This window comes from Maylandia zebra, linkage group LG18 (genome assembly GCF_041146795.1).
Source record: "Maylandia zebra isolate NMK-2024a linkage group LG18, Mzebra_GT3a, whole genome shotgun sequence".
Taxonomy (NCBI): Eukaryota; Metazoa; Chordata; class Actinopteri; order Cichliformes; family Cichlidae; genus Maylandia; species Maylandia zebra.
In genome coordinates, this window is record NC_135184.1 from 18909887 (window position 1) to 18929478 (window position 19592).

The window sequence follows — 19592 nt, forward strand, 5'->3', positions numbered from 1 at the left end:
TAAAACTGTTAGACTGCACAGTGCAGTTTTTTTTCTTTTTTAAAAAATCTGTTCAGCAGATGTTATACATGCAGTTAGAGCTGGACTGGGACAAAACAATTGGGCCTGGCATCAGGTTGGTACAGTTGTTGTAGGGGTAGTTCTTAGTTGCCCTGCAGCATGGGACAATTAAAAGCTACACATTTAAAAGCTATTAGCAATGATTCATGATCAGAGCAGCCATTCATTTCATCTGAATCCTTGAATCCTACCTTCCTAATTATGTCCCTTCATCTATTTTCTTACCACGTTAATCTCATCTTCCTCTGTGGCTTCCTCCTTCTCCACAGCTGGTGGTTGCAGCAGCAGCACAGCTGTGACTGTGAGGTCTGGTAGTTGTTACTACTGTTCTGCAGCAGCACGACACCTAACATGTTGGTTAATTTGAGCACTGTAACCCCTTTCAGACTGATAGATGTTATTAGCTTTGTTTGTCAGCTGTTTCTTTAGATTGCAACCAATAACTGTATTAAAGATGTTTTCCTTGAGTTTGACACAGTGTGTTGCTTTTTGAAATCTTATCCTACTTCACTTTGTCTGACAGGGTCTGTCTAAGTATATTCTCAATTCAGCAGGTCTGGCATCAATCAGGCCTCGGTATGTAGTGAAATTGAGCTCACTTTTCAAAAAAAATGTGTTAATTCAGTTACAGTTAATTCATGATTTAATAAGGGTGCAGTTAGTTTCTCACACAGGGCTGGGTAGGCTTGGATAGCATTTTTCCCTTAATAAATGAGATCATTTAAAAACTTAATTTTGTATTTACTCTGGTTATATCTATCTAATATTGAAATTTGTTTTATGATCTTAACTTTTTAAGTGTGACAAATATGCGGAAAAAAAGAGGGGGGAAAAAGAAACAAAGAACGTGAAGAAACATGTCTTTTTAGGGCACTGTATGTCTTTGTAGGTTCTTAGTCATCAGCTCCTGGTAGCCAAGTGCTTGAAATGAAGGCACCTGGATTTCTTTTTGATTTATGAAGATGTTTCATTTCTAGTAGGAGAGTCCCAGATGGGATAGTCCTGTTGGAGGTGGTTCTGAGTCACTCACACATCCTGTCATCATGTAATTAGTTAAAAGTCATATGAGCCACGATTCTGAATTACGGCAAGGGTCATTAAAGTGCCAAGACTCCTTTGTGAGATATTACCCCACCTTGCCATCATGTGCGCCAGTGAGGTCAAAGTGTATGACTATCAGGATCCCCTCCACTGCAAGGTTGCATACTGCAAAATAAGTCCAAATGCATATCCCATGATGCATTGAGCATTTCTGCTTTACTCACCTCTTTTATCTGTCTACCCTGTGGACCCCCAACCAGTCACAGCAGATGGCTGCCCCCCTGGTTCAGCTGGTAGTTTCTTCCTGTTAGAAAGGAGTGTTTCCTTCCCACTGTCACCAGCTGCTAGCTCATAAGGGTAATCTGATTGATCATCATCAGATTTTATTGTTGGTTTTTTTTTTTGCTGTGTTATTGTAGAGTCTTTACCTTACAATATAAGGCACGTTGAGGCAACTGTTGTTGTGATTTGGTGCTGTATAAATAAAACTGAATAGAACTGAATTGAATATCTTGTGATTGGAAGGTCTGTTATTTTATTTGCGTTTTAAGCAATTATTTGGCGCAGACTGTAAAAATGTTGATGTTTATGTAGCACATTAATGACTCAAAAGAGGGAGAGATGACAATTTAAAGTGAGCAGCACCACTTTACATATACAAGGTGAAAAGGGTGCTTAAAGTAATTCTGTCTGATGTAACATAAAACAGCCCTGCCTCTGTGCTCATTTCCTGCAGTACCACAGCAGGTTGTTTATACGACCACTTCCCATGCGTGCTACGTACCGCCCATCTTAAGAATTCCCTTGCATAAGACTGAGGCACTGCTGTCGTCCACAAAAGACCTGATTACAACATCAGCATCCAGATAGTTAAAATTTCTAAAAACATAACAAGCAGACACTGCCGATTTGAGCCCACGGTGTCTAATCAATGTGTTTCTGTTATGACGGCATGAGTGTGATTGTGTAACGTGTTAGATATGATTTTTTTTTAAAAAGGAACATACAATTCTTACTTGACATGTTATCGGGGGTAAGCAGAGGTGTGGCCGCCAGGATAGGAGAATAAAGGTTGTTTTCATGCTTAACTAGCAGCTAAATATGTTTCTAAGCTGCACCTCCCAGAATCATTGACCAGTCAACTCAAGGCACAAATGTAAATATTAACTCTTCAGAAGAGTAATGACAAAATTAGAACATTTGTCTGAAAGTTGAAGGCACAGCAAACATATAAACCGCAGAATATACAATATACAGGTGGGTCCATAAGTCATTTTTTCCTCAGTACACCAGCAAAAAGGATAAAAAAAAATGAAATTTAAGATTAAAGACTATGCATACTGTAATCTGCTAAAGTATTGTGTTAACTGTTTGTACTACAGCAATTCTTATGCACTCTCCCCAAGAGGCTAAATTGGCAGAGAACAATTTAATGGCCCGATGAGGATCTGTCTGGTCCCTCGTTATTCCATGATACAAAGAGGAGTAAATGTATTTTAGTAGTAAGCGCAGACATCTTTTTTTCCTCCTGTGCTAGCTTCAGTCTGCTGATTTGTTTTGACTTTTTTTTTCATTTCCTCTCTTGAGGGTAAAACTCGATAACTCAGAGACATCACAACCCAGCCTGAAGTTAAGCGGACTGACTCCATAATTCACAATCAGATCAGATTGCTAATTGGAAGGTCAGGCTCCTCCAGCATGTATGTCAAAGTATCCTTGGGCAAGATATTAAATCCCAAGTCGCCCCAGATGCATCCATTGAAGTATGTGTGTGCAAATGTTAGGCAAAGTTCTTAGACATAGAAAGAAGCACACGTACGAATGTTTGTGTGTGGCTGAATAACACTCGTAGTAAGAAGATGCTCTGAGTGCTCACACAGAGTAGAAAAGTGCTATATGTAAAGTCAATTTAAGCATATAAACTGAGTTTCATTGTTTACACTTTCAACACATCTCTGACAGCAGACAGCAGCTGTGTTAAACTGGACTGACTGCAGGATTTGAGCAAAGGGAGAAATCTGCTCTCAGGGATATCAGGCTCAGGGTTATCCCTCTATAAATACCTTAAATTTAGTGCGTCTCCCCCAAAAGTGCATACCTGTCGTAGAAACACAAGCAGGGTAGAATAAAGTAATAGAAACATACAGGTGCTAGAGCCCTTGAATAAGTCAGAGTCGTGTCAGGGTTCAGAATTCGTCACGTGATAGGCGGTGACGGTACTTACCGGTGGATTTAAATTAGGAGACAGTCCGGCAACTTTTGACTATTATGAATCTATAAATGCGTTGAGTTACAATATTTACATACAGATGGAAAAAAAATAAATAAAGATGACGTGATGGCTCTGATTTTAATTATTTACGGTTTCCATGGTTACGCAGCGCTGTTTTGAATTATCAGTCGAGTCCTTTGCTCTGACTTCTTAACTTCGCTGTTTTGAAAGCTACCTTAAATGACCTTTGGCTGCCCCACATGCTCCCCGCACCACCACCACCACACACACACACCAACAGCAACTCCACCTCACCGGACAGCCAAAAGAGAAAGCAAGGCGGAAGCCTGAAGTCAGGTGAACCGAAACGTAAACGCCTAGAGGATCGGGTCTATCCGACTATTGCTGTCGTTGTGTCTGTGGAGTAGTTTCTGTTAAAGCCTGATGGATTGGTCATCCTTCGAGCACCATTTTAATGAGGAAATGGCTTAAAGCACACTGCTGCTGTGGAGTTTGTGCTTCTTTGACAGATGAACAACACTGAATCTGACACCGAGCGCCAGCTACAGTACAGTCCTGTACGCGTGTAGAAATGTATTCATTGCGCTTTGTTTTGATCCTATCATTTCACGTATGCCGGAGTCTTCCTGTCGATGCAGGTAGGAATCACGTCTTTAAAAAAAAATGGTTTCACTGTAATTCATTAAATAAATAAATAAAATGTATAGGATTGCTTAATTTCTTTTGACAGAACAGCAGGGACGGCTTTCAGCAGCTTCAAACAGTGCATGAATCCACCCATTTTCTGTTATTCTCTTTAATCTTCGGGTGGTGGATTTGACTGGATTTAATTCTTTCACAGGTCGTTTTATTTGTATGTGCAGGACTCCTAGGAATATAAAACAATGTCTGGCCATGTAATCAGAAACTGAAACAACCAAACAAAAGTTATCTGTGGGCGTCTTATGTTGAATTGTATAAAGTTATCCAGATACAAAACAGGCAACTTGCACAGTACATGATTCTTTTATTGATAAGATAAGATAAGATAACTCTTTATTGTCATTGCACAGTCATACATAGTACAGTAGTACAATGAAATTGGAAAAACTGTCCTACGTCGGCACTACATATAACACAACACGACACGATATGACACATCACAACGTAACAAACAACACAACACAGTATATTAACTTAGTATAAAAAAGAAGAATAAGTGTATGTGTATTGCACACTGTTATTATTGCACATTAATTATTATTGCACCTTGTTATAAATATAAATATTATTGTTATCGTTTTAAACATTGTTACCTCCCCCTAAAAAGTCCAGGGAGGTATCCAGTCAGGTCAGCTATTTACATTGATCAGGGCTATTGCCCTGTTGTAAAAGCTGTCCTTGAGTCTATTTGTTTGGGACCTCAGCAGCCTGAACCTCCTGCCAGACGGCAGCAGCTTAAACACCCGGTGTCCTGGGTGTGTGCAGTCCCGTAGGATGCTGCGTGCCCTCTTGAGACAGCGAGTGCTGTACAGGTCCTTCAGGGAGGGAAGAGGATGTCCAATGATTTTTTGGGCCATGTTGATGACCCTCTGGAGTGCCTTTCTGTGTGCTGTGGTGCAGCTGGAGAACCACACACCGATGCAATATGTCAGCACACTTTCAATGGAGCAGCGGTAGAAGACGGTCAGCAGCTCCTTCTTCAGGTCCATTTTTCTGAGGATTCTCAGAAAGTGGAGACGCTTCAATTTGCATCAATTTGACAAATGCAGTGAATTTTAAAATATGCATATATAGAGAGAGAGAAGGAGAGATGAAAAACAATCAAAATATACCGAGGGATGTGACGCTGCAAAGCATTTCAAAGAGCTGCACTTGACTTGATTTAGTGTTGGTTATTTAATCAACTATAAACACTGTGTGACAGAATGTAGAAATCACCGCATCTTGTTATTTCACACCATGCGATTAACATAAAATGTCTATCCTGCTCCAGAAAGCAGAAGTATGGTAAATGCAAAATATTTACTAGAAAGGCTATTAGCTTTTGCTTTCAGTTTTGCTTTTGTGAAGTGAAAGTTAGATACATCAGTTCAGTGTGATTTGGTTGTGTTTGCAATCTAGTGCTCCAAAGTTTTTTGGGATATCATTTTCAGACTTTGTGTGATGGTAGATACCAAAAACAGCTCGAGATCATTTAGGTGAAAATTGGGTCAAGATCAAGGTTCAGCAAAAACTTCACATTACCCACAATTTCTTATGGATTGTCTTCACACTTTGCAACAATATACTTGTGGGACACGAGTACCTAGGCTGACTAAGCATTTGACTTTCATCTTCCTTTTTAGCACCCATTTACAGTTTGCCCATTGGATCATCTCCAAACCTTAAAGCAATATATTAGTCAAACAAAGCACTATCTTTGTTTGAGTGCTAAAGCCCGCCCCTCCACACACCCCCAACACAAGGTTATATGACTCTACAATGACACAAAAAGATTAATATACTACAGTAGATTTTCATATTACCAATGAAAAAACTTTTTTCCTCACAGCTCACACATTTTCATCTCCTGTGACACCATGTGAAACGTGTCCATAGGAAACTAAAGCTTGCTGTTAATAATGCTCACATGATAATATGATAAATTATTGTGTGTGGTTCTATCTCTCACGCCATCTCCATAAAAGACAACAAGAAATAAATAAAGTGTCAATAGAAAATTGTACTTAGTAGTCAGTATAAGCTTTTAATGATATAAGTTAGCATATGATAGAATACTGCATGATGACCTTTTGATGTGTTAGACTGTTGTTCACTACAAAAACTTGTTCTGTTCTCTTTCTTTGTTTCTTCCCACAGCGATAATAAGAGCTGAACCACTCTTATCTTCACTCCCTTCTGAATCCCACAACACACACATAAACCTGCATACGCACATACATACGCACTAACATTCCTCTGTCTATGAACAGATGTATTCACTATTGTATTACTTTTGTATATAAATAAAGACCAGAGCGGTAACAGAGCGCACTTCACAGGGCCCCCACTCTGATGTGAGCGCTCTGTGACCGCCCTTGCAAGTAAAAACTGCAGCGTGTGTGTCTCCACTCTCTGACACTCTCAGCTGAAGAAGTGTCATTTAGAATAAATCTCTTGACATAAAGCTACAATTGCATTTCCTTTTTTCTTTATGTTTTTAAAATTTATATCTGGTTTTTGTTTTTGCCCATATTACATTAGATACCGTCGTACTGCAGATCCAGCAGTGGAGGAGGGCAGGAAGTCAGCAGGTTGAAGAGCAAGTCCTTCTCAATGGAATTCCTTTAATGGGCAAAAGCCCAGAATTCAATGCAGTTATCAAAGCCGTATTAGATGACACACTCCTAACATCTCTTATCAGTTTCAACCAGACCTCTTCAATACGTAAGAAAATCAAATTGTCTTGTTTTACAACTGAACATTTGTGTAAGTGAGATTGTTGTCACCAGGGCCACAACCCATTAACTCTCAACAGGTAACCACACCATTCTTCGTTCTCGAGAATGCACGTGGGAAGGGTCTAAGCTGCGCTGGGCAGATCGTGTATTTGCTGACAGCCAGTTGTACCTGACTCTCAACCAGAATGACATGTGGACAGCCCACGTACAGGAGGCGGTGGCCATCAAAGCGGTTTGGGACCAGGAAGTGCAGCAAACAAGAGCAGAGAGACTCCATCTGCAGGAGGGATGCCTCAAGCTGATGAAGCATTTGAACCTTTCTGAGAAACAGTCAGGTATATTTTACTTCAGGCTGTTTTCCTGCCTGCTTTAAGCGCTGCGGAACAAAATCAGTTCAATAAAGTGTTGAACTTAGAGAAACTTTTTTACTCCTGCTCCGACTGCCCTTTTTAAACTTGTCAGATTCTCCAGCAATAACTGTAATAACATTTTTCTAAGCAACCCATAAGTATAATATGCAGTAATTCATGTCTGAATACAAAAATAACAAAATATTTTCAATGACATATACTTGAATGATACACTGCTCTTCAAAAGTCTCGAGCCGCCCCTCATTTATTGTTATATGTTTCTAGGAAAATGGGAAATAAGTGCAGTGACTTATGAAATGTACATTTCTACAAATCTGTGCACTTCTAACAAGCTTGAAAGTCAATATTTGGTATGACCACCTCTATTCTTCAAAATTGACTCCTTTGTTCACAGTGAGTCATTATCTGGAACAAACACTAAGCTGATAGCTTTAACTCCTTTGCAGTGATTACAGACCTAAAAAATGAACATTTAAGGACTTACATTTCCATCACAGTTGGGCAGACTTTGTTAAGAATAAGAAGACGATGTTACTTGGTCAACTTTGATTAGCCTGCTACTGTAGAAAACAATAAAGTTAGTTTAAATTTATCCTTACTGTGTCATATTTGATTTGAGGATATGCTGAAATTCCTTATCCAGAAACAGGACATTTATTTATTTAATGCTAATCTTTTTAAAATGCAGAAAATGCGTAATAATGTATCTCATAATCATTTCAGTTGTTTAGTTTTAAAAGCCTCTTTGAAAGTAGTAGTAAAGGAATGTAGTACAGTACTGTGCAAACGTTTTGAGCCACCCCTCATTTATTTGAAGTAGGTGCAACGATTTATTCAAACATGTGTAAGCGTGCACGGAAAAAAAAAGGCAAAACCAGTTTGTCCAAATGTAAGAAGCTTGAAAGTCAATATTTGGTATGACAACCTTTATTCTTCAACACGCGCTGAACTCTCTTAGGCAAGCTTTCCGGTCATTTCTTTAAGTAGTATTCAGGAATAGTTCTCTGGGCTTCTTCTAGTGCACCACTGTGGGTTTTTCTATTTTGGTGTGCTTTTACTCCTTTGGAATCATTTTTAGGCTGGAAATGGAAACTGGTCTCATTAAGCTGCTTTTTAAGGGTTGGTGGCTCAAAATTTCTACATTTATAATTTCATCATTGTTGACAAGATCTCCAACACCACTTGTGGAAATACAACCCATAACCATGACAGAGCCTCAAGCATGTTTTACAAATACACACTCACTGAGACGGTACTATTTTATGTCTGTCATACTGTGTTGTCTTTTGCATTGTTCAGAATCAGCTAAAAAAATGGGAACAGCTGCTTGTAACAAAGAGCCTAAAAGCACAATTTAAAATTGGTTCTTTGCTAAGTTCGTTATAAGTGCTCTATAAGCAAACATAATACCGGTTTATTGTTTGAGGTAAGTTTATGCTTAAATGATTCATAAGTCAGTGTTACATGGCCTTATCAAACAATAAAAAAATACAACAGATTTGTCTGAAAATGGTCAAGCAGCCAATGTCCAAAGAAAAACTTTGAAAGCCTGGACTTGAACTGTTGTTAATGACCACTTTTAAAAAAAGACAAGAGTCTGGCTTGAAATACAAGATATAAACAAATAAGGGGCAGCTCAAGACTTTTGCACAGTTATATATGACGCTAAAACAGAAAAATGGGCATGTACTTAAACAAAACAATTTTGTTTCATGCAGTTACAAGAGTTCACCTCCACATACAGGACATACGTGTTTTGGAGCGGAATTTTTTTTTGTTGACTGTCGGGTTACAAATTTAACATATTTTCTTAGTTCCAGGAATTCTTCACCTTCATCTTCTGGTCCCACTCCTGGCGCTCATTATGTTTGGTGTACTAATTATGGTCAGCATCGTTATCTACAAAATAAAAGGTGGGCATTGAGAATTTTTCTTTCTTTCCATTTAGATGTCAGCGCATGAAGTTGTGCATCCTTTATTCACAGTTCACTGCTTAATGTAGCAACAAGATGCATGTTTAAGAGGTGACTGCAGTCCAGTGTTGCACATTGTCATTTAACAGAATGTGCTGACCTTTATCTCTGCCCTAACTTTAAACTGTCACATGATTTTAATGACTCTTATACCCAAGAGAAGTGTAAACTATGTTCCTGTGTTTTGTCTTTTTCACACTTGCTATGCAGGTTTCAGGCACCCTGGAGGTAAGAAAACTACAACTGTCATGTGTTCTCTTTATTTTCATGCATTTCTCTGCTCGGAGTCCTAGTGAAAGATTCAGAAAGTTAAATATTAAGTGAAGTCAAACAGACTCCCTTTGCTTTTCAAAGGTGTTTGTGGCCCAGTCATGTGGTCTGTCTAAAATGACTGTAACTATAGTATCATTAAAAGTATCATTAGAGATTAAAACCACATATTCATGAACTCAGTAACATGTCACATACCATAATCTGTGTTTTTCCTTTCCCCACAGGTGTCATTGGCTCAATTGTCCATTACCACAGAGATATGAATGAAATGACTGAAAATGATCGGGAAATTGTGTAGACGTCTTCTGTTACAATACCTCACAACTGTAATAATACTAAAAAAACGGATGATATTTCCAGCATATTTCTGTATGAAAACTGATAGCGTAGCTCCATGAATATCAGCAGGCCTTTGCGATGTGTAATTCAAGCTTTAGGTAACATTCCTGGCTCCAGTGAAACATAAGCTTTTGTTTTTTGCATTAAAATTGCACAGTACTCTGTTTTATGTAGAATATTTAAATGTTATGTTGTTTTGCTACTGAGAGACTGATCAAAGTGTCAAATCCTGGTTGTTTTGAACTAAAAATGTGACTGCAGCATCTTTACTTGAAAAGCTTTCAGTGTAGTTGCACGTCTCTTTATACCAAACACTGTTGGGATTCCTTGGCCATGAGATTATTTAAGTAAATTACTTTTTTTTATTTCCTACTGCTTTATTTAGTTTTTTTTTTTCTGTTGGCATGTCAGGTAAGAGGAGAGCAGAATAAAAGTATAATCTGGAATTCACATTAACCTGTGATGTCAGAGTTATCACTTTATTTAAAGTAAATCCTGATCATGTAAATCAGGGGTGTCCAACTCCAGGCCTCAAGGACCAGTGTCCCTGCAGGTTTTAGATGTGTCCTTGATCCAACACAGCTGATTTAAATGGCTTAATTACCTCCTCAATATGTCTTGAAGTTCTCCAAAGGCCTGGTAATGAACTAATCATTTGATTCAGGTATGGTGACCCAGGGTGATATCTAAAACTGTGGAGTTGGACACCCCCAATGTAAATCAATTGACCAAATGCCAAGCAAACAAGAAAATGACTTTAAATCTAAATGATAGTGCATAATAAACAATAAATATTTTATTTGTTCAATACTAAAGATGTTTGTTTGAGGTGCCTCCTTTAAGCTGTGGTCCAGACCTGTGTACAGGTGTGTCAAGGTGACTGAAAACCAACGTGTACACATCAGTCAAAGAGCAAAGACACAATATATTATCAGACTATGAGAAGCTTTTTGCTTAATCACTCAGCAAATATTTATATTTAAACTCTCCCTGAAATTAATATTTACCAATATTAGATTCTTAAATAAAAAAAATAAAACCCAATATTTATTTATTTATTTTACTAGCCTTCAAATACAGAAAAATATACTTGATAGCGGTCTCGTGTTTTAAAGTAAAGCGTCTTACAGGTCTTTAGTTTTGTGTCGCTCTTTAAATTCATACAGCGCAGACCTAAACTACAGATAGAGGGCGACACCTTTAAGTGGAGAGGTTTCTTTTCATACGTTAAAGAAAGTATCATTGACCAATCACGTTAACGTATTCGTAAACGTCACCATAGCAATGCGCTGAGCTTACTGCAGCTTCTTGAACTAACCAATCGCATGAGCGCTCTGTGGCATTTAAACGTCGTGGCGTCATACGCACGAAATTCAAAATCGAGAGAGAGACAAGAGTTTGTGCTTCTCTGCATTTCACGTTTTCTCGACGAGGTGAGGTCATTGTGTTGATTTTGAAATTGCAGAAATATACTTTTAAATTCAATCACTAGTTTTAAGTTTGTTTTGTTTATACGTGAAATCATTTTTAATCGGTTAAGCGATGGTGCTAACGCGTTCTTTCATTGGATTCATGCTACACAATCGTTTAGCTTGGTCACGTTACGCTAACGTTCAAAACATGAATAAAAGCATAGCGAAGTTTTTCAATCGGACCTGACTTACTTTTTAAATGAAGACATTTTTGACAGATGCTATCCTAGCATTAGTCTGAGCATCGTAGCTGTCAGTAAGCCTTTATACTGTTTCAAATCAGATACGGACTTACTGTTTATCTGTTGTGATGTCCAGGTCTATGAAAACGTTGATAAAATGGCGCAGTTTGGGTTTGAGAACGACATCCACAGCATCTTGAAGCTGGACATGCCGATCACAAACGCTCCCATGGCGAGGTGGCAGAGAAAGGCGAGCTCATCAAACACATCCGCCCTGAGCGGCTTGTCGCCGGGAAAGTCTGCTAATGTGTCCCTGAGCTCATCAAAAACACCAAGCAAAACGCCAGGTAATGTATTTGTCTGCATTTATACTCGTATGTCGGGGAAAGCTTTGCAAATGTTAACCACTGGGAAGTTTTTAATTTAATTTTTTTATGGGTCATAGGCAAAAACAAGAAACAAACCCCATCCAAGATGGGGGGTGATCGTTTCATTCCCATCAGAAACAGCAAGCAAATGGATGTGGCAACTTTCCTGCTGACAAAGGAGAATGAGCCAGCGGACACAAACACATCAGTTACATCAGTAAGTTGTGTAACAAACACTTAAGCTTCTATTTGTACAAGTAGGATATCAATCAGTGTGGCTCCCTGTGTCTGAAGGAAACCCAGAAAGCGTGGTCTGTGTCACTGAATGGATACAACGTTGAAGATGCAAAGATCCTCCATCTTGGAGGGAAACCACTTAATGCACCAGAAGGTAGAAATATGTGCATTTTGTAAATATCTGCTGTATTGAAGGCAATTCTTTTTATTCATTGTCGCTCTGTCTTGTTTACAGGCTACCAAAACAACCTAAAAGTCCTCTACACTCACACAGCAACCCCTGCCTCTATTAAAAAGTCCAGATACATATCTTCAACTCCTGACAGGATCTTGGATGCTCCTGATCTTAGAAATGATTTCTGTAAGTTGGGCACTTAAGAGGATTTTACATCTCTATACAATTGACTTTATTTAATTGCAATGAATCTTTAAATGATGCCACAAATTTACAGAAAGGCAGAGAATGGACGCTGATCAATAGATTCTAAAAGAGCAAATCTTGTATGTTTGGTTTGAAGTCCTTATTCGTGACTTGCATGCTGGAATATTTAAGTCAGACTTCTTACTAGGAAAGTTGGAGCAGCCCTCCAACCTCATAAGCTAAGATGGCAGTGCAAGTCATTTTTGTTTCCATTGTTGTCCATGACTGGCTGTATAAACACTATCCAGATCACGACAAGGCTCCATCATGAATGCGCTGCAGCATTTAAGAGAGAGAGAGAGAGAGATCTCTATCTCAGAGCAACACCATTCCCAAGTTGTTTTCCTGTTTATATATGTTCCCGTTTAATAAATAGGAACCCAACTGAAATTCAGTGTTGCATAAACATCCTAGTTTAGTAAATTAAGAATACTTTAACATGCAATATTAATTTAGGCTTTTTTTTCTCCCCCCTCTAGATTTGAATCTACTTGATTGGAGCAGTAGAAATTTTCTCGCTGTTGCTCTTCATAACAGTGTTTACCTGTGGGATGCCACTCAAGGAGACATCCTTCTTCTCATGAAGATGGAGCGTGAAGAGGACTACATCTGCTCCCTGTCCTGGACTAAAGAGGGAAGCTACCTAGCTGTTGGCACCAGTGACTGCAAGGTTCAGGTCCGTGTGGAGATCATCGTGCCACTTGAGTCCAAATGAATATGGGACATATCAGAACATGTGTTTTATATATATTTTTTTTTATAAATTGTATTGATTTCCATTTAGTTGTGGGATGTTGAAAATCAGAAGCGCTTGCGCAGCATGGCCAGCCACACAGCAAGGGTTGGAAGTCTGAGCTGGAATGACCATGTTGTCTCCAGGTAAAAATGTTTCTCCTACCAAAGACAGTGGTGATATCTCCCTGGTGTTTTCCATTTTTGCACTCAAGTGTGTGTTCTCCTCTTTCACCACCCCCTGCAGTGGCTCCAGATCTGGACACATCCACCACCATGATGTGAGGGTGGCAGACCATCACATCGGCACCCTGACTGCTCACGCACAGGAAGTGTGCGGCCTGAAGTGGTCCCCTGATGGGCGATACTTGGCTAGTGGAGGCAATGATAACTTGGTGTGCATATGGCCCCGTGCACAGGGGGGCAGTGCTGGCAACGACAGCCAGCTGATCCGTTGCTGGAGCGAACATCAGGGAGCAGTCAAGGTGAGCAGCAAACAGAAGTTCAATATGCTAATTTTCTCCTTTTCAGTTTCCTCTCCCTTCCTGCTCCTTGTGAAAATTTAATGAAGACTGAAGTTTAAATATTCTCGTTGCCACTTGTGTATGCCTTTCCATTGTTCTAGGCTCTGGCCTGGTGTCCATGGCAGCCCAATATCCTTGCATCTGGAGGTGGTACTAGCGACCGCCACATCCGTATCTGGAATGTAAACAGTGGCTCCTGTATCAGTTCGCTTGACACTCAGTCCCAGGTAACTGCATCCTTCCAGGGATGTCAAACTAATTTTACATTGTGGGCCACATACAGCTCACATTGTTCTGAAATGGCCCCGATCAGTAAAACTCCGTTTTCTGGCAGTGTAAAGAAGTTTAAACATTTAATCTCTGAAATCTCTTAATATAGAATAAAATTTCAACAGCATTTCTCAGTTTTTCTATATTGTAAAATAAAGGTCTCGCCCAAAATTTCCACTTTTTGTTAATGCATAACAGATTTAAATAGTTGTAGAGGATTAAAATGAACATTTCTGTATTAATATTTAAGTGCATATAGTATTGAGCTACTATAGTGTGGAATGAATGGCGATGTGGAAGGTCTTTATCAATAGGAAAAGCTGGTTCAAGTTCAAAATCATTTCTTTCACTTTCAAGAACTGTCCAGTGGGCCTAAATGGAGACTTTGCTTGGCCGGTTCTGGCCCTGCACCTGTTTGACATCCCTGTTCCACACAGTTCGGTTTTAATGGTCATTCCCACTAAAATGTGTTTGACTACATGTCTCATCCAATCCAACTTTTTAGATCTCATCCCTGGTGTTTGCACCCAACTACAAGGAGCTGGTCTCTGCTCATGGATATGCCCACAACAATGTTGTTGTCTGGAAATATCCCTCTCTCAGTAAAGTCGCAGAGCTCAATGGTAAACAAGTCCCGTCCACATAAAGGCACATCCAGTGAACTGAGAACCTGCTGTTCCTCCTTTCTCCTGGTATAATTTGTTTATTTTTCTTTAAGGCCATGACGACAGAGTTCTGAGTTTGACTCTCAGTCCGGACTGCTCGACTGTTGCTACTGTTGCTGCAGATGAGACCATTCGCCTGTGGAAGAGCTTCGAAATGGATCCCATTAAGAAGAAGGCTAAAGAGAGGATGGTGAAATCAACCAGCAGCGTCATTCATCAGTCCATCAGATAATTTTCTTCAATGAGATTTTACATCTGTTATGAGTTTGAGTTATTTGTGATATATATTTTTTCTTAATTTATCCACAATAAAGGAAACCACCTGGTGTTCTGTGATGCTCCAGTTGGTGGTTTAAAGTGTTAATGGCCGTGTGTGTGGTACTAGTGATTTTTGTCAGTCAGTTTTTAAAATGTATAGCCTAGGTTTTTTTTTCTTTTAAAATCTGGATGTTCTGTATACCTGGGTTATAAATAAACACTTCACCATATCGGCTTCCCTTTGTGTTGCTTCATGTTGCCAGGACCAGTTTAAAAGTTTACTGGTGTGTTGTTTTCAAATACATCCTGCTTATGATGTAGAACTAAATCTGCTGTTCATTGTCAGACTAGAGCTGGCTTTTGTTACATCACAAAAGTTGATCTATTATAACGGATCACTTAATCTGCTGTTATTCTGTAGTGTTTGTTGATAAAATGCAACCAACTTTGTAGATGTGTCTCAAGTATCTAAGGCCTGAGGATGTATTTCATTGAACTTTTTTTTTTTTTTTCCCCACTTAATGTAAATACAAATGCCCAAATATTGCCACAAGGTGGCTCACTCTGAATTCAGAACTGAGTGCTTGCATTTAAGTTATTTAAAAGGAATGCTGATTGGGTTCACATGCAGAATTTCCTAAAAGTATGTCGTCATATTGCAAAAATAAGCTGGGTTTTTGCTGTCAACTTTTTTTTTTTTTTTTACCGGTAATTGATGTGCAACTGCTATGAGTACAGATTATGAAAGCTCATGTTTATAAATCATTGGCTTTTAGAAAGGTCCCATAATGTTATCTTTAATTGACCAAGAGTTAAAACCAGCATAACAGGCCCAACCTCTGTTCCTCAGAGGGCACATACATGTTAAAACGGGTCCCCAATCCCAGTCCATGAGGGCCAGTGTCCCTGCAGGTTTTAGATGTGTCCTTGATCCATCACAGCTGGATTAAATGGATAAATTACCTTCTCAACATGTCTTGAAGTTCTCCAGAGGCCTGGTAATGAACTAATCATGTGATTCAGGTGTGTTTGACCCAGTGTGAGATCTAAAACCTGCAGGGACACCGGCCCTCGCGGGCTGGGATTGGGGACACCTGCGTTAAAGTAATCAATAGCAGCAAACATTGATGGGTTTCAGTATATTCAGACTTCTTTAGTTATAATTCAGAAACAACCAACAGCATAGAAAGCCTATTAACTTCAAGCACAGTGTGCAAAGAGAACAGACCATACAGAGTTGTAAAACAGACTGGATTAATACAGATGAACATGCACAGCAGTGTATGTGCACTTTAAAAACAACACAAAACTGTAATATACAGTATAACATTGCTCTCCCACAACTCTCAAAATTGAAATTTAGTTTAGGTGTAACACTTTTCGGTCAGTGCACACCATAACTGTTTTTCAAGTTACGCAGACCTTTAAATTTAGTTTTATTTCAAAGATAAATAAAAAAATAAAATAAGAAAAAAAAACCTTAAATATTTGACATTTACAGTGAAATTCTTTGTGGGGGGCTAACAGATAATTGCAGTTATTTACATGTTCTAGGCTTGTGTGAAAACTGTGCCGTACTCCCAAGCAACAAAGCCCATGTTAGCAAAAACAGCAGTGTGGGTCGAGCCCGAGTCGAAGAATACTATCAGTGACAAAAATAAGCACCAATCTTCATACAGTATTCATCACAGTTACAACTTACAAACACAACGTGGGCAGGTAGAGATCACCATTCACGCCCCAAGAACACTGGATGTGCTTTCACAAAAGACTAGATTTACAAAGAAACTATAGTTTAGATGAAGCATACTGAAATTGATGTCAGTCCAATATGCCAGTAGATATGAATGATGAATTTAATGGTGTTAATTCGAACTGACAGTCTGTGTGTCTCTCTCATTTTCCAGGCAGGGTCACAGAGTTAGACTTCCTTGACTTTGCCCATGAAGATTTTGCCGTTGGTGCAGTGGTGACTGTTGCCATTCTGAAGGTGCTTTCCGTTGGCCACCACAGTGAACGGTTCGCTGGTTGAGCCGTTCTGTTTCGACTTTTCGGGCGTGAGGGGAAGTCTGTTGCCTTTTATGTAGGCCTGCACCCAAAAGTGGGAGAACAGGAGAAAGAATAAGACCCCATACATCCAGATCAGGTGGATCCATAAGGGGACTTGATAGTCACACTTTTCCATGAAGTAGTATTGGCTGATGTGAATGGAGACCAGAATGAACTGCGTCTGAAAAACAACCACCCCTCCCAAACATTAGTTTTTGTAAAACAGTTGAGCTGTAGGCAAAAATCAGATATGCCATTTATTTGAATTTTTTGCTGTGGAAAATACAAAACAACGTACAAGCTGGATTGCGGTCATGTACTTCTTCCACCACAAGTATTTGTGGAAGCGAGGCCCTGCAGCAGAGAGTGCGTAGTAGGTGTACATGATAACATGGACTGTTGCATTCACCATGGCATGGAAGGAGCCCATTCCTCCAGCTTAAGAAGGGGGTAATAAAATATTATGTTAATGTACAGATGCAACATCTCACAGAAAAGTTGTGCTGGTCTTGCACTGTCAAACAATGCGTTTACATGCATTTGTAAGCTCACCGGGTGTCAGGCTGACGCCCCACCACCACGTCCAGGGCATAAAGGAGTGATGGAAGACGTGAAGAAATGTGATCTGACCTTGTTTCTTTCTCAGCACAAAGAATACCTGCAAAAGCACACATGGGATCAGTCACGGTTAACTGATCAAAAGGCCAAAATAATAAGGGGAAGATTTAAAAAAAAAGAAAAAAAAAAAAAGAAAGAAAAAGAAAATGCACCTACTGTGTCAAGAAGCTCAATGAATTTGGAAAAATAAAACAGCCAGGCCACCCAAATCATCTGTGGAAAGGAAGAGGGCTGTGATGTCAGATATCTGACACTCAATCAGAAATAAAATAAATTACATTTAAAAGACCCCAAAAAAAAAAAAAAAAAAAAAAAAAAAAAAAAAAAAATTTTAATTATTAGCTTGAGACAATGAAAGCTCCCCTGTAAAAATTTACTGACTTACCCTAAGAGCCTGTGGGCTGGTGGAACGGTCAATAAGGTCGCATCTCCATGTGAAGGTGGTGGCCCATCCAGACATCATAAACTAAGTGTAAAAAAAGAAAAAAAAAAAAAACCACACCAGCAGCTTTTAGCACTGACATCACACCTGTAGTAAAAGAGCGCAAACAAATACCTTTTCGTCTTACCTCATACACTATGTAGGCATTCAACAGAACCATGGAAACATTGTAGATTATCATGGCGGTGTTGAGGTGGAAAGGTTTGCGATTTGCCATCACGCGAGGCCCCACGTTCACGGAGAAGGCAACGTAACCCAGGAGGATGGTCGTCATGTGCACGGGGCTCTGCATCAGAGGGTAATCTCTGACTCTGGCATCTGGAAACCACATACAGGAAACACAGGCATGTTTTAGTCCTTGAGTCATGGTTCCATACTGGAATATCTGGGTGGGTCCACCGGCACTTCAGGTCATACATACTTTTGTGCTGTTTCACACCTGATGATGATGACGAAATAAAATGTTCTGATTTGAGCAGATTGTAGGTGTGAAGAGAGAAATGAAGACACTTACCAGTTCTTGATTGTAGATAACTGTGGAACTCAACAACGCTTGTTATAGCCTCTTGCAGCATGGTGACTGCTTCCTCTTTACCCTTTCAAAACACCTGGAAAAAAAAAACAACGAACAGTACAAAAAGACAAAGAGTCAGAGAACAAGAGATAAAGCGGAGCTGAAAGAGGTTGGTTGGGCAGGTGAGCAATAATATGACTGCTCAACCTGCTGACTCAATGACTGAACAAACAGGAGACAGCTGGATGGCCTCAACAAACACCCCTGAGTGCCCTCGGCTCCAATTTTTCAAACAGATATACAAGGAAAAAATGAGAGCGAATTTAAGAACTTCTTTCACAGCTCAGACTTTTTAAAAAGAAGAAGTCCTTCATAGATATTTTGGGCAGAATTGTGAAACGTGATTTCAGATGACAGGTTTTAAACAATGAAATGCTCATTGGGACTAACAGAGCAAGTCAAACAGGTGAGGCAAAGAACTTGGCCCATGTGGCCAAATGAGTGAATGAAATATGAGCAGATCATGAAGCTCAGGTAGTAAAATTGTAGAACGAGACACGATCATTTATGTTGTTTTGAACTAGTTCAAGCTTATTCTTCAGTTTTGACAAGAAGGTGAAAAGCTACAAGGTGTAACAAGTGACTCACCCTCTGAGCACTCCTGTATGCGAGGAAAGCAGCTCCTCAGCCACAGCCGGCAGCACTCAATCCAGTGAATTCAACAGATCTGCGACACCCGTGAGAGCGATCAGGCAGAAAAACCAGAAGCATGAAGGGATTTTCCGTGGGTTGAAGCCTCCAGCTGTCCTCTGATGTATGATATTTACACAATTACACAGAAAACAGACCAACAATAGCTAAAATGCTTTAAGGAAAGACCGATAAAGAAACCGAGAGAGAGAGGGAGATGAGTAAAAGTGACAGAAGAGCTATGACAACTATGGGACTGGGCTCATTCAGCTCAATTTAAACCCCATGGCTCTACTTTGTAGTTTCACAACCACACCCTGTTTCAGTGCTTGGCTCCACCTCTCTGTCCACACTGAGACTGCCTGTGATTGGACTGCCTCATCAATAAGTGGTGAAGGCGATAGGGTGAAAGAGTTAAAGGCCCCCTGCATAAGACAC

The 19592-nt window shown here is 39.6% G+C and overlaps 3 protein-coding genes across 4 annotated transcripts; 2 read left to right on the top strand and 1 right to left on the bottom strand.

The window, feature by feature from the left end:
• Positions 1–3519: 3519 nt before the first annotated feature.
• si:dkeyp-13a3.10 (uncharacterized) lies at positions 3520–9876 on the top strand. Its single transcript, XM_004542675.3, has 6 exons — positions 3520–3972; positions 6560–6742; positions 6834–7091; positions 8942–9040; positions 9311–9328; positions 9598–9876. Exons 1-6 carry the CDS (start codon positions 3906–3908, stop codon positions 9669–9671), a joined length of 699 nt encoding a protein of 232 aa, XP_004542732.2. The 5' UTR covers positions 3520–3905; the 3' UTR covers positions 9672–9876.
• Positions 9877–10991: 1115 nt separating this feature from the next.
• cdc20 (cell division cycle 20 homolog) lies at positions 10992–15071 on the top strand. Its single transcript, XM_004542674.4, has 11 exons — positions 10992–11145; positions 11503–11713; positions 11812–11951; positions 12029–12125; positions 12207–12332; positions 12872–13068; positions 13177–13271; positions 13372–13609; positions 13750–13875; positions 14424–14541; positions 14637–15071. The coding sequence occupies exons 1-11, from the start codon at positions 11038–11040 to the stop codon at positions 14813–14815; spliced, it is 1635 nt and encodes a 544-aa protein (XP_004542731.3). The 5' UTR covers positions 10992–11037; the 3' UTR covers positions 14816–15071.
• A 551-nt stretch (positions 15072–15622) lies between these two features.
• elovl1a (ELOVL fatty acid elongase 1a) lies at positions 15623–19455 on the bottom strand. Of its 2 annotated transcripts, XM_004542672.5 has the most exons (8): positions 19113–19455; positions 18465–18558; positions 18078–18268; positions 17894–17974; positions 17665–17721; positions 17443–17548; positions 17189–17328; positions 15623–17071 (listed from the first exon to the last, which is right to left on the bottom strand). In XM_004542672.5, the coding sequence occupies exons 2-8, from the start codon at positions 18523–18525 to the stop codon at positions 16763–16765; spliced, it is 945 nt and encodes a 314-aa protein (XP_004542729.2). In that variant the 5' UTR covers positions 18526–18558; positions 19113–19455; the 3' UTR covers positions 15623–16762. The 2 variants fall into 2 exon arrangements, with proteins under 2 accessions (XP_004542729.2, XP_004542730.2); XM_004542673.6 differs by lacking the exon at positions 17665–17721.
• Positions 19456–19592: the final 137 nt, after the last annotated feature.

What these genes read in the sequence shown, in the direction of transcription:
- si:dkeyp-13a3.10 (XM_004542675.3), top strand. Translation starts at nt 3,906, where the DNA reads ATGTATTCATTGCGCTTTGTTTTGATCCTATCATTTCACGTATGCCGG. An exon ending in GAGTCTTCCTGTCGATGCAG is followed by an intron (nt 3,973 to 6,559) that starts GTAGGAATCACG and finishes ATATTACATTAG; the next exon opens with ATACCGTCGTACTGCAGATC. An exon ending in CCTTTCTGAGAAACAGTCAG is followed by an intron (nt 7,092 to 8,941) that starts GTATATTTTACT and finishes ATATTTTCTTAG; the next exon opens with TTCCAGGAATTCTTCACCTT.
- cdc20 (XM_004542674.4), top strand. Translation starts at nt 11,038, where the DNA reads ATGAGCGCTCTGTGGCATTTAAACGTCGTGGCGTCATACGCACGAAAT. An exon ending in TTTCACGTTTTCTCGACGAG is followed by an intron (nt 11,146 to 11,502) that starts GTGAGGTCATTG and finishes TGTGATGTCCAG; the next exon opens with GTCTATGAAAACGTTGATAA. An exon ending in CAAACACATCAGTTACATCA is followed by an intron (nt 11,952 to 12,028) that starts GTAAGTTGTGTA and finishes CTGTGTCTGAAG; the next exon opens with GAAACCCAGAAAGCGTGGTC.
- elovl1a (XM_004542672.5), bottom strand. Translation starts at nt 18,525, where the DNA reads ATGCTGCAAGAGGCTATAACAAGCGTTGTTGAGTTCCACAGTTATCTA. An exon ending in CCAGCCCACAGGCTCTTAGG is followed by an intron (nt 17,722 to 17,893) that starts GTAAGTCAGTAA and finishes TCCTTTCCACAG; the next exon opens with ATGATTTGGGTGGCCTGGCT. An exon ending in ACATGACCGCAATCCAGCTT is followed by an intron (nt 17,072 to 17,188) that starts GTACGTTGTTTT and finishes GTTGTTTTTCAG; the next exon opens with ACGCAGTTCATTCTGGTCTC.